This window comes from Aspergillus ruber (genome assembly GCF_000600275.1).
Source record: "Aspergillus ruber CBS 135680 unplaced genomic scaffold scaffold00002, whole genome shotgun sequence".
NCBI lineage: Eukaryota > Fungi > Ascomycota > Eurotiomycetes > Eurotiales > Aspergillaceae > Aspergillus > Aspergillus ruber.
In genome coordinates this window covers 518064-529940 of record NW_024467298.1, presented here as the reverse complement: position 1 = coordinate 529940, position 11877 = coordinate 518064, and the positions used below count along the sequence as shown (strand labels likewise).

The following is an 11877-nucleotide window of genomic DNA, read 5'->3' as shown; positions in this document are numbered from 1 at the left end:
AAAAAAAAGAATGATTTAAAACTACTCTGCTTAATTACTCGTCAGTTTACGTTTACAGAGTAAACTACCAGGACGTTGCGGTCGGGCAGGGTGAGATCATTGCATCTGAACCGAGGTATCTTATCCCGGGTTCATCTTTGCTGTTTGAACTTCTTACTTTTTCCTCTATTTCTACACGACAACCACCATGCATATTGGCCCGCTCATGAATTGGCGCGGATTTTAAAAGGCACTCAACAAACTCAACAAACTCAACACAAACAACTGTTTGTCGCTTCTCTGCTGTCGTCTTTTGATCCGTTCTCGGTCTTTGAACGCGAATCATGCTCCGCTTCCGCACCGAGGGCTACAACGGCTGTGCGGTCAAATACTCCCCCTTCTTCGATAATCGGCTGGCTGTTGCGGGATCGGCTAACTATGGGCTTGTGGGAAATGGCCGACTATATATATTAGAACTGACTCCCAATGGGATTGTACCGGTGAAATGGTTGTTATCCATCCGCGCTTGCTGTCACCGTTTCGCCGCTGACTTCAACGGTTATTGCCAGGTTCACCACCCAAGATTCCCTCTATGACCTCGCCTGGTCGGAAATTCACGAAAACCAGGTCCTCGCAGCATCCGGAGATGGCAGTATCAAGCTCTTTGACAACAATCTGAACGACTTCCCCGTCCAGAATTGGAAAGAACACAACCGCGAGGTCTTCAGCGTGGGCTGGAATCTAGTCGTCAAAGACCGCTTCTGCTCCTCCAGTTGGGACGGCACCGTGCGCGTCTGGTCGCCTCACCGTCCTCAGTCGCTTGTTACGCTCCCTACGCACAGTTGCACCTACTCCGCCGCCTTTTCGCCCCATTCTCCCGACATCCTCTCCTGCGTCACCTCTGATTCCTACGTTCGCATCTTTGATCTCCGCACCCCCGCCTCCGCCTCCAACCATCTTTCACTACAAATTCCGATCCATGCCGCGCCCGCATCGCCCATACCAGGACCACCGGGAGTTCCTCCCGCAGCATGTCCCCCATCCGAAGCGCTGACTCATGACTGGAACAAATACCGTCCGTCTGTCCTGGCGACGGCGGGCGTCGACCGTACTATCCGCACATTCGACATCCGTGCACCGCAACAGGGCCCCATGGCCGCGATGATCGGACACGAATATGCCGTCCGGAAGCTGGCCTGGTCGCCGCATCTGTCCAACATCCTCCTTTCGGGAAGCTATGACATGACCTGCCGCGCGTGGAGTGACGGATCGGACGCTGGGATGGGTGATCTGGATACAATGCGCTCGGGACCCGCTCCGTCTATGGGTATGGAGTTGGGACGGATGGGTCAGCACACTGAGTTTGTGACGGGCGTGGACTGGTGTATGTTTGGGAGTGAGGGATGGTGTGCCAGTACGGGATGGGATGAGAATCTTTTTGTGTGGGATGTTCGAGCAGCTATGGGCGGATGAACCGCACTGGATAGATAGATTGCCATGAGATACCATATATTTTATTAGGCATTGAATGTTTGTCTTTGTATACCAGTTTTTCAATACAGTTTTTAATACTATGTCATTCAGAAGGTATCCATTTGACATCTGTCAAGTCTATACTGTCACATAATTCATGATGCGGTATTTATCCCTCATACCACCATCGACCCTTTGTTTATGGGGACGCACCTCCCGATCTAGGAGCATGTAGTTCCGGGTATAACAATCGCGGCGTCACCAAACCCTGACAACGAATGCCAGAAACAAGACTCATAATAAACCCAACGATCATTAGAGACAGCTTATTTCGCCAATCTCGTCTCCATCTTCTTCCTCTCTGCATCCCGCACATGAGCAATTTCATCCCTCGTAGAATCAAACGCCACATGCACCTGGTTAAATGGATTCTCATCACTCTTGTCAAACTCCTTCCTAATGAGATCAATGCGCTGCTGTCTCCTAAGACCCGGGTGCTCCTCCTCAACCTCGGGCATGCGACGCGCTTCATACGCAGTATACGCAGCCTTGAACCGCCGCTCCGGATGCCGATCGATCTTGGAGGAATCCTTGTTCGTGAGCGACAAGGCGTCCAGCGCGTTGTCGATACCAGTGGCATTGAGGGCGCTTGTCTTGCGGTCAGCGGGGGAGTCGTCGAGCTGGCCGAGGTCGAGGCCGCGGGACTTCTTGGGGGCTGCTTGTTTACCGCCTTTGCCGCCCTTGGAGGGCTGAGATGCTTCTTCGGCGGCGAGTTGGGCGTCGCGTTCGGCCTTCTTGCGAGCTGCTTCGGCCTTCTTAGCTTCGGCATCTTCTCTATTTTGTTGAAAGGTTTGGTTAGAGCTCGGGTTCGGAGTAAATATGTGGTTGCGACGGGCTTACTTCTTGGAGTTACCCCCCTTGGCTCCCTTCTGCCACTGCTTTTCCTCTTCAGCTGCTCGCTTGGAATCCTCGGCTGCCTTCTTGCTTGCGGCAGCATCGGCTTTCTGTATCGCACATTGTTAGCTTCTAGTCATATTATGTGCCATAGAACGCAAGTACGAAGAGTCCCTCGAAAGCGGGGGCGGGGTTGAAAGAAAAAAGAGAATAGGGAAAAGGTAGGAACATACACGGGCCTGACCAGCGGCTTTCTTGGAATTCTCGCCAACGTTTTTCTTGCCTCCCATTTTGACTGATGATCTGAAGAATCAGAGTGGTGTCGTGTGCTCAAGGAAAGAGACAAAACAAGATGTTGTGACGGATCGGACGAGAATCCTCTATGAGCTCCGGCTCCGGCGGCGGGATGACTAAAGCGTGGATGGCATGTGATTTGGGAGCCCTATAGGCGATCTGCCAGAATGAGGACGTGGATTTTCATCCATGACTCTAGTAAGCAGTCATTGTACATACCTGGCAGCCTGCTTATTGCAAACGTTCGTTTTTCGAAGTCAAATAATGCTCTTTACATGAATCTGCGTGAGCATGCCCCTTTAAAACTCGCCGCTAGTGCCGCTCCGCTCTCCGCCTTTCTCCAACTCCAGTTCCGTGATCTCACATCTTTGGCTCTTCTCTTCGACTGTCTTCGATAGCCAGCTGGTGTCGTCTCGTTGCTGGTCTAATTCCGTTGGAATTGTTGGCTCACTTTGATTAAGACGTCTGTTATTATGTTATAATCGCTCCGCCATGCAGTTATTCCTCAGACTCCTCACCCTTTCCTTCCTCTTCCTCTGCATCCTCCCAGCCTCGACGGAGCATACATCGAACTGGGCCGTTTTAGTATCAACCTCGCGCTTCTGGTTCAATTACCGCCACCTCGCCAATGTTCTATCGCTGTACCGCACCGTCAAGCGCCTCGGGATTCCCGATTCGCAAATCATCCTGATGCTGCCTGATGACATGGCCTGCAACCCCCGAAACGCTTTTCCCGGAACCGTGTACAGTAACGCAGACCGTGCGGTGGATCTCTATGGAGACAACATCGAGGTCGACTATCGGGGCTATGAGGTGACCGTCGAGAACTTCATCCGTCTTTTGACAGACCGTCTGGACGAGGATGTGCCGCACAGCAAGCGACTTGGGTCCGATGCGGGGAGCAACGTTCTGGTATATATGACGGGGCATGGTGGGGATCAATTCTTGAAGTTTCAGGATGCGGAAGAGATTGGCGCATGGGATTTGGCGGACGCGTTCGGTCAGATGTGGGAGAAGAAGCGCTACCATGAATTGCTGTTCATGATCGACACCTGCCAGGCGAATACGATGTACACCCACTTCTACTCGCCCAATATCGTCGCAACGGGATCGAGTGAGCTTGACCAGTCTTCTTACTCTCACCATGCGGATAATGATGTTGGTGTTGCGGTGATTGACCGCTGGACATATTACGTGCTCGAGTTCCTCGAAACCCAGGTGACCAGCGCCAACTCGAAGCTGACTCTGGGCGACTTGTTCGATTCGTATGATGAGTCCAAGATCCATTCGCAGCCAGGTGTGCGGTGGGATTTGTTTCCCGGCGGCGAGAAGGAAGGCCGTCTTCGAACTTTGGTGGATTTCTTTGGAAATGTTCAGAACGTGGAAGTGGAGAATGCAAATGCCACCGATCCTGGCTCGCTTCAAGAAGATCTGATTGAGATTACACGGCTGGTAGAGAAATGGCGCAAACGAGACCAGGAGTACCTGACGACTCGCAGCGATGCATCCAACCAGAGCAGCAGCGGGACATCCCAATCTAACACAGAATCGCAAACCTTATCATCTTACTTTTCGCAACGCAAGAATGTCGGGCCTGCTAAGATGGATGGGGAGAATTGCTGGCAGAAGCGGCTCGTGGGGGTCTCTGTGCTCGGCGCATGCGCTGCCGCGTGGTTTGCCGGATCGATCTTGGGCAGGACCTGACCCGCCTTATACACATAAAACCATCTCGATCTATGCAGTCTTCGACGGAAATTGTCATATTACCTTAATGGGAGTACTGTAATGCGCGCAAGGTGTTTGGCGTTGATGTCCGGGATCATTATACCTTTTTGTACAGATAACACTACAATTCACGTACCATTCATCTATTTCCTAGCATAGCCTTATACTATTGAAGAATTGAATTAAAACAATTCATGCCATGGAAATTATTGAACCATGAATGCAGCAAAGGGCGGGGCTTGGCGCTGTTCTCCGCACGTGCCTCGACGCGTCGCGAGCCTTTCCCTTCCCATCGCCCCGGACAGCATTTGTTATTGATACGATCCAATCTCTCGCAATTCACCAAACCGAACTGCTAAAAACGACGAAGGGGACGACGAGCCTGGCAGGGGGAACCCCGGGTGACAAGCGTTTTTCTCTCATATATCTACATTACAACCTTATTGCTTATTCCGCGCTTTGCTTCCTGGGAGTCGCTCACTGACGACTCCCTGGTTTTTGCAATGTATCTTCCGCGCCAACTCATATCACATCTTTACCTACAGCTCCTCCAATCGCACCATCCTCTCTCCCCTCCTGTGCTGATTCTCGTGGCCCTCGAACCAGACGCCCTCTGTGCCTGTCGGATTTTCACAGCCCTCCTCAAACGCGACTACATCCCCCACAAGATCCAACCGGTAGCCGGATATGGCGATCTCGCTCGTGCAGGCGAGGAATTGGTCAAGCCCATGCAGACCAAGAGAGGGGGTGCCGGGGGCGTCGTGGTCTGTCTAGGGGTGGGTGGTTTGGTGGATCTTACTGAGATCCTGGCGTTGAGCGATCCGGAGGACGAGGTGGAGGATTTGGGGGGAGTGGAGGTTTGGGTGTTTGATGCGCGACGGCCTTGGAACTTGAGTAATGTGTTTGGGGGGCAGCCTGTGGTGGGACAGGAAGTTGATGTGCGGACTCGGATGAATACGCGCGGTGTTGACAAGGGGTGTATAACGCCTTCGTACGCATCTGGGAATGGGGGTATCGTTGTATACGATGATGGCGATATTGATGAAGAATTGGGCAAGGAGCGGGAGGCGTATTCGGCGCTGTTGGATATGCCGGAGGTGGACGATGATGAAGAGAGGGATCTTGAATCTGATAGTGAAGATGAGGACCAATCAAGACCAGGGAAAAAGCGCAAGTCATGGTCAGGAAGAGAGGATGAGGATGAATCGGACGAAGATGGTGGGCCGCCTCGTCAACGGAGGAGAAGCAATTCGGTGCGGATTGAAGTTTGCGAATTTGCAAGGAGATTGTACTAATTGTGTTTTATAGGGCTCGTCATTCCTCATTTCGTCTCCTACTCGTCCACGACAGCGTCCCCACGATTCCTCAAATTCCTCACGTTCCGTTACTCCATCCTCGGATTCACCTTCCCCCGTAGAACCTAAACAGTCGTCGGCTCGTTCGTTGAAACGGCGTCTCATCCGAATGAAACGAAAACACGAAAGTATACTCCACACCTATTATTCCGCCGGAACATCATATTCGGAACCTATATCGTCCCTCGTCTACTCCCTCGCATCTGAGCTCGGTCGAGAAGATAATGACTTGCTTTGGCTGGCCATCGTGGGTGTCTCTAGCTTGGAGCTCAGTGGCCGTACAATGTCTGGTGTTGGCATATCTAATTCCTCTGAATCTGGAGGGTTGGCAGGCTGGGGTGGAGAACGAGGCGAACATATCCGCCAAATCTTACGAGACGAAGTACATCGATTGAACCCGCCAGACCCTTATGAACGAGATCGAGATCTTCGGGGAGAGATCAGTGGCGTTATCCCGACAACGGCAAGGTCACCGACAGATAAATCTATCCGTCTTTCTCCAGAACCCCGATTCATCCTCGTGCGGCATTGGTCACTGTATGAAAGCATGCTTCACAGTCCATACTTGTCATCACGGTTGCATGTATGGACCGAAACCGGCAAGAAACGGTTACATAAACTGTTAGCCAAGATGGGAATTAGCCTGAGCCAGTGCCATCAGAACTATACCCATATGGACATGGAGTTGAAACGGGTGTTACGACAACGACTACTCAAATATGCACCCATGTATGGGCTGGATGGGTTAGTTCCCCAGGAAGCACCGGGACACGCTACCTCTCGTGAGGGATGGGGATTTGTCCGCTGCTGGGGTTGGAAGGCTTGCCTTTCTGCCACAGACGTTGGTGTTATTGTCGGTGCTATCTTGGAAGTGGGACCGGAGGAGCTTGCTGCCGGCTGGGATACAAGACGACTACCACGACTGAGGAAATCTAACGATGATGCCAACGCCGATGGGTCTACTGAATCTGACCTATCTAGCCTCCTACCTCGGTTTTGGAGCGCATACGATGCCCTATCTCTCACATCTGAGTCTCCTACCCTCCTTCTCGAAGCCCTCCCACTAGCCCAACATCTTCACCGCGCTATTCTCCAAACCGGCACATCGTTACTTTCAAAACACCAGATTCGACATTTGCGAGCATTCCGAATTGCAGTCGTCAAGGACGGGCCGGATGCTAAGCTGTTCACGAATCCCGGGGCACTGACCAAGCTCGCACTCTGGATTGCCGAAGCTATTCGCGTGCAAGAGCGGGAACGAAGCGACACCGTCAAAATAGGCAAGAAGCGTGCCGCGGGGACTCCCCTCGTTCTAGCTGGACTGGATGAGGACCGAGACCTCTATGTGGTCGTGGGAACTGGCGGAGGCGGAGGTGTCGTTGACTTTTCTGCCATACACAAACGGCAAGAAGAGCGCCGGAAGAAGAAGGAAGTGAAGGATAAGAAGCAACGGGAACGATCAGAACGCCGCGCCAAGCGTGCCGCGGAACGGCTCGAACGCAGTGAAACTGGCGAAGAGGACAGCGAGGAAGAGAGTGAAGAGGACTCGTCATCCGAGTCTGAATCCGAATCTGAGGATGAACAGGATCCGCGCGCGGACAGGCATCTCTTGCGCAATCGGTTCGGTATTGCGTTCCAGGAAGTGGTGCAGGAAACCAACGCGCGCGTCCGGATCGACAGCTTCGAGCACTGTGTGGTCGAGGTGCAAAAGGAAGATCTAGGAGGATTCCTCGAAGCGTTGAGTTTTCGCAGTGTCGTTGGTTGAGTCTTTTACTTCTTGTCATTGTTTCATCACTTGCCCATTACCTTCATTTGCGTTTTTTTTTTTTTTTTTTTTTTTTTTTTTTTTTTTTTTTTTTTTTTTTTTTGTGTTTTCATGCATGGGATTGTTGGTTGGGGAGTCGGACAGTAAAGGAAATGGTTTCTCAAGGGAACAAAATGGGATGATATGTGTAATGACCGGCTGCAACCTTCGTTTTTTCTTTTGTCTTTCATCCTTGGTTTGGGGCTCGATTCCTTTCATTTGGCTGCTTTCTTCCCTTTTTCTCGCCCTACATTTGCTGTTGCTTCTACCGGCCAGCAATATTTGCATCTTTGTCACTTTCTTGATTTTGACCATGATGATTCTTGCATATTGTATCTGATTTTCCAACATACAATGTTGTCTTCGCTCTTTTCTCCTTCTTTCCTTACTGTTTATAGCCGAGAAGACCCCGGCCTTTGGCATGACCTTAATAGACTGGATAAGACTGATTTCAGATGATAGTAGGTGGATAGGGCTGTGTTTAGTATTACCGTGAGTATCCTGATTAAATTGTATATAAAAAGAACATGTCTTGATTCACTGAGGGTGCTATTCCATTAGGGTTCTTGCATGTATCCCGGGCCAATCACACCGCTCCCTCTCATTCAATTTGCCAGTGTCTTAGTATTTTGCATCTCCCTCTTTCTCCTCGTTCTTAATGTTGCAGTAAAATCCTTAGAAAAGGATTTCGACAACTGAATTACTTCCGCATTCCTTTTTTGGCTAGGAGAGAGTCGAGTTGAGTTGATAAACGTTAGTATTGGTACAATAATAGCTACAATGCCCTTATAGAATAGGTATCATTGCTCGATGTTGACATCATATTCGGAGTTCTGGCCGATCTCCCCCATAGTACCCCGCGATTCTTCGCGATGTCTTTTCCGGTTCTCAAATATTTGAACCCATTGCCTAGGTCTACTATAAAAACAGAGCAGCAAGATCAAAGAAAGAAAATTAATCGCGAAAAACCACAATGCCAGCACCTTCAGTCTACCCCGTCCTCCCCCGCGCCGACACCCTAGCCCAACTCCCACCCGAATATCCCACAGACGCACAAGACCAAATCACAAACCTCCTCTCAACCTCCTCCCAAAACCGCCTTGTCGTCCTGGACGATGACCCAACAGGGACTCAAACCTGTCACGACATCTCCGTCCTCGCCGTCTGGGACATCAACACACTCGTCGAAGAATTCCAGCGCGCCTCCCCGGGTTTCTTCATCCTAACAAACTCCCGCGCGCTCCCGCCCACAGAAGCAGAAAATCTAATCTACGAAATCTGTCATAACGTAGCACAGGCTGCCAAAGCAACCGAACAATCCGTTGATATCGTCCTCCGCAGCGATAGCACGCTACGGGGCCACTTCCCGCTCGAGGCAGACGTCGCACAGTCTGTGTTCGGAGAGGCAGATGCGTGGATCTTAGCGCCGTTTTTCTTCCAGGGAGGACGGTTCACGATTAGTGATGTGCATTATGTCGCGGAGGGGGAGAAGCTGGTTCCTGCCGGAGGGACGCAGTTTGCGAAAGATGCGACGTTTGGGTATGAGAGTTCGAATTTGAGGGATTATGTTATGGAGAAGGCGCCTGGACGGTTTGGGTCTCAGCAGCTGCATTCTGTTTCTATTGGGGATATCAGGAATGGTGGGCCGGAGGAGGTGTGTGAGAAGCTTTTGGGTATTTCTGGGGGAGGGGTAGTGATTGTTAATGCGGCTGCGGAGTCAGATATGCATGTTTTTGTGGCTGGGTTGTTGCTGGGTATGACTTGTTCGTTTGTCTGGCCTGACCAAGTGATTCTAACATATGGCAGCCGAAGCAAAAGGAAAGCACTTCCTCTATCGCACAGGCGCAGCATTCGTGTCGTCCCGCCTAGGAATTCGCTCCAAGGCACCCATCACAGCAAAAGAACTCAATCTCCCCTCCCCTAGACAGACAGGCGGACTGATCCTCGTCGGATCCTACGTCCCCAAGACCACCGCGCAGGTGGACACCTTAATAAACACCAGCAAGGAGAACGGCAAGGAACTATCCATCATCGAAATCAAGGTGGAAGAGCTCCTCGAATCGCACGATTCAGCACTCCGCACGATCAAAAACATTGTCAAAGAAACAGAACAATGCCTCCAGGCTGGAAAAGATACATTGGTCATGACGAGTCGGAAGCTTGTAACCGGTGACGATAAGCTCTCCTCGCTGGCAATTGGCACGACTGTCGCAGAAGCAGTCGTCCGAATCCTGCAGGGGATTGAAGTACGGCCGCGGTATATCATTGCAAAGGTATGCTTCTATCTCTATTGCCCTTTGCGTTGGATGCTGATAATATCGTAGGGCGGAATCACCTCATCCGACGCTGCTACCAAGGGCCTCAATATTAAACGCGCGCTAGTCGTCGGACAAGCTGCGCCTGGTGTTCCGCTTTGGAGATGCGACGAACGCTCGTCTAGACATCAGGGCACTCCGTTTGTAGTCTTTCCGGGGAATGTGGGGAGTGAGTCGACGTTGTATGAGTTGGTGGAGGCGTGGAGTTGATTGTTTATGCCTTGAGAGTTGTGGATGTGTCCGGATACGGTGAAAATGGTTATTGCTCTTATATGATTTGGTTAATGTCTGATCTGTATTATTTGACCAAATGTCTCGTATGGGTTATGTAGACCTGAGTTACAGCCAGCCCCTTGAAGAAATTGACAATACGTACCAACTGCAATGGACAAGATGCAAAAGCCTTATATCGGCGCAGATGTTACGTTCAATTTGGAGTCATGATTCCTGAAATGGGATGCGATTGTGTTGGCTTCAATATTGGAGTGTCGAACGGAATTCGAGCCATGATCAACCTTATTCCGCCATGGGATACCATCGGGGGCCTCTTTGCCAAGCCGATAAATGTATTGGCTCAGTGACTCGGTTTCTTTCACGGATGGGGTATTTTCGTCTCCTTGATCGTCAACTGGGGGGAACAGTTGGCGGACAGTTGACAGACTCTGGTGAGATAGGTACTTCTTTCTGAAAGCCGGAGCTGCTAGGATGAGATATTTTACCACAGCCCGGAGCCCCCAGTGTTTGGGCCTCCTTAAGTCATGAAAGCAGAGTCGTGGTCTATCGACTTTAAGGATTTTGCACCCAGAAGCTCAGTCAATTAAGAGATAGAGATATAAAGTAGTAGTGCCATTTTCTTAGCATTTTCGGTACTTATTATTCTGGTTCTGTCTCCAAAAGTCACTCAAGGATAGCTTCCTGTCATTCTTTATTCTCTGCTTTGACGATGTTTGACGGAGTTTAATATTCGGCATTGAACAGGGGGAATTGTCTTCATTTCATTTCGGTTTTGAAGTGATTTTGTATACAAGAGAGAGCACAATATTATATAGAAACATTAGGACAATATTGATATTCACTAGAACTAACCAGGGCCGACTTGATGCTCTCTTCACCGCCGCTCCTTCTGACCAGCCCTATACTTGATTTTCGTAGATATTTCATTCCTCTTCCACCAACCTCAAACAATCAGCTTCCACAGTTATCAACTGACCAATCGTGCTTAAAGTAATAAGAAGAGTTGGCTACAGTAAAGCAAGTATTCTCATGGTCAGGGTGCATGAGAACGTCATCCAAATCTAGCTAGGTTTCATCGTTTCCAGAAGTTCAAGGCGCAATAGGCCAAACTACCGATTTCCACCAGCCATTGGCTCACTTCGGCTCTCCAAAATAGGAAAATTACTGGCTGCACACTCGAGTACTAAAAGGAGGGAGAGGTAGCCCCACTGACTCCCACACACGCGTCTTCCTCCAACTTCTTTTCAAGGGCTGCAACAGCCAGAGCACAGTGCTGTGTGACCATTCTAACCATTGGAGAGACGTCAACCTTGGCTATTTTTTTATATTTTTTATTTTTTGACAAAGAGCGATATCTCGGAGATGCGGCATTATCGAGACCGACAAGAAGCGAGCAAAGATTGAGGAGGGCCAGACCATCAAGCCCCGTCAGCATGTCTCTTCGCGAGATTGCCTTTGTCTTCAGTTTGCTCGTCCTCCTGTGATGTAGCATCTTCCGTAGACGGATCTACGTCTGAACATCTCCTACGTCTCACTGGGTCTCTCGAGACCGGTCTTGGTGAGAGGATCATCCTACCCCGTGTCATAACACAGTCAATGCCGTGTGGCTGAAATCTCATATCCAACAAATCCAAAGAACCTGGAGTGTCCTGAACCAGGCGTATTGTGCTACTCGTAAGTGATTCTCTCCAACGACAATCAGCTCACTACTATACATATCGCTTTAATGCACCGCTGTATGTGAGTCCTATATTCTCCTAGTATGCTATGGCCATGACTTATCCCCGGATGATAGTTACCGGGG

At 50.3% G+C, this 11877-nt stretch overlaps 5 protein-coding genes across 5 annotated transcripts; 4 read left to right on the top strand and 1 right to left on the bottom strand.

Moving 5' to 3' along the window:
• Nucleotides 1–207: 207 nt before the first annotated feature.
• Nucleotides 208–1452, top strand: pex7 (putative peroxisome biosynthesis protein (Peroxine-7); the record flags this gene model as incomplete). The annotated part of the gene is made up of 2 exons (XM_040786813.1): nt 208–487; nt 549–1452. The coding sequence occupies exons 1-2, from the start codon at nt 324–326 to the stop codon at nt 1450–1452; spliced, it is 1068 nt and encodes a 355-aa protein (XP_040642643.1). The 5' UTR covers nt 208–323.
• Nucleotides 1453–1467: 15 nt separating this feature from the next.
• EURHEDRAFT_408176 (DUF1014 domain protein) lies at nt 1468–2826 on the bottom strand. The gene is made up of 3 exons (XM_040780766.1): nt 2580–2826; nt 2353–2456; nt 1468–2286 (listed from the first exon to the last, which is right to left on the bottom strand). Exons 1-3 carry the CDS (start codon nt 2634–2636, stop codon nt 1779–1781), a joined length of 669 nt encoding a protein of 222 aa, XP_040642642.1. The 5' UTR covers nt 2637–2826; the 3' UTR covers nt 1468–1778.
• Nucleotides 2827–2838: 12 nt separating this feature from the next.
• EURHEDRAFT_408175 (GPI-anchor transamidase) lies at nt 2839–4602 on the top strand. Its single transcript, XM_040780765.1, has one exon. It carries the CDS (start codon nt 3133–3135, stop codon nt 4342–4344), a length of 1212 nt encoding a protein of 403 aa, XP_040642641.1. The 5' UTR covers nt 2839–3132; the 3' UTR covers nt 4345–4602.
• A 92-nt stretch (nt 4603–4694) lies between these two features.
• On the top strand, nt 4695–7549 carry EURHEDRAFT_470293 (cell division control 45 family protein). Its single transcript, XM_040785301.1, has 2 exons — nt 4695–5618; nt 5674–7549. Exons 1-2 carry the CDS (start codon nt 4869–4871, stop codon nt 7483–7485), a joined length of 2562 nt encoding a protein of 853 aa, XP_040642640.1. The 5' UTR covers nt 4695–4868; the 3' UTR covers nt 7486–7549.
• An 863-nt stretch (nt 7550–8412) lies between these two features.
• Nucleotides 8413–10225, top strand: EURHEDRAFT_491866 (uncharacterized protein). Its single transcript, XM_040785643.1, has 3 exons — nt 8413–9278; nt 9331–9797; nt 9849–10225. The coding sequence occupies exons 1-3, from the start codon at nt 8498–8500 to the stop codon at nt 10047–10049; spliced, it is 1449 nt and encodes a 482-aa protein (XP_040642639.1). The 5' UTR covers nt 8413–8497; the 3' UTR covers nt 10050–10225.
• Nucleotides 10226–11877: the final 1652 nt, after the last annotated feature.

Bases quoted from the DNA above. Each gene is read 5' to 3' on its own strand.
- EURHEDRAFT_408176 (XM_040780766.1), bottom strand. From the start codon at position 2,636: ATGGGAGGCAAGAAAAACGTTGGCGAGAATTCCAAGAAAGCCGCTGGT. The intron at 2,457-2,579 runs GTATGTTCCTAC...TGTGCGATACAG, and splicing joins AAGCCGCTGGTCAGGCCCGT to AAAGCCGATGCTGCCGCAAG. The intron at 2,287-2,352 runs GTAAGCCCGTCG...TCAACAAAATAG, and splicing joins AAGGGGGGTAACTCCAAGAA to AGAAGATGCCGAAGCTAAGA.
- EURHEDRAFT_470293 (XM_040785301.1), top strand. From the start codon at position 4,869: ATGTATCTTCCGCGCCAACTCATATCACATCTTTACCTACAGCTCCTC. The intron at 5,619-5,673 runs GTGCGGATTGAA...TGTGTTTTATAG, and splicing joins AACGGAGGAGAAGCAATTCG to GGCTCGTCATTCCTCATTTC.
- EURHEDRAFT_408175 (XM_040780765.1), top strand. From the start codon at position 3,133: ATGCAGTTATTCCTCAGACTCCTCACCCTTTCCTTCCTCTTCCTCTGC.
- EURHEDRAFT_491866 (XM_040785643.1), top strand. From the start codon at position 8,498: ATGCCAGCACCTTCAGTCTACCCCGTCCTCCCCCGCGCCGACACCCTA. The intron at 9,279-9,330 runs GTATGACTTGTT...AACATATGGCAG, and splicing joins TGTGGCTGGGTTGTTGCTGG to CCGAAGCAAAAGGAAAGCAC. The intron at 9,798-9,848 runs GTATGCTTCTAT...ATAATATCGTAG, and splicing joins CGCGGTATATCATTGCAAAG to GGCGGAATCACCTCATCCGA.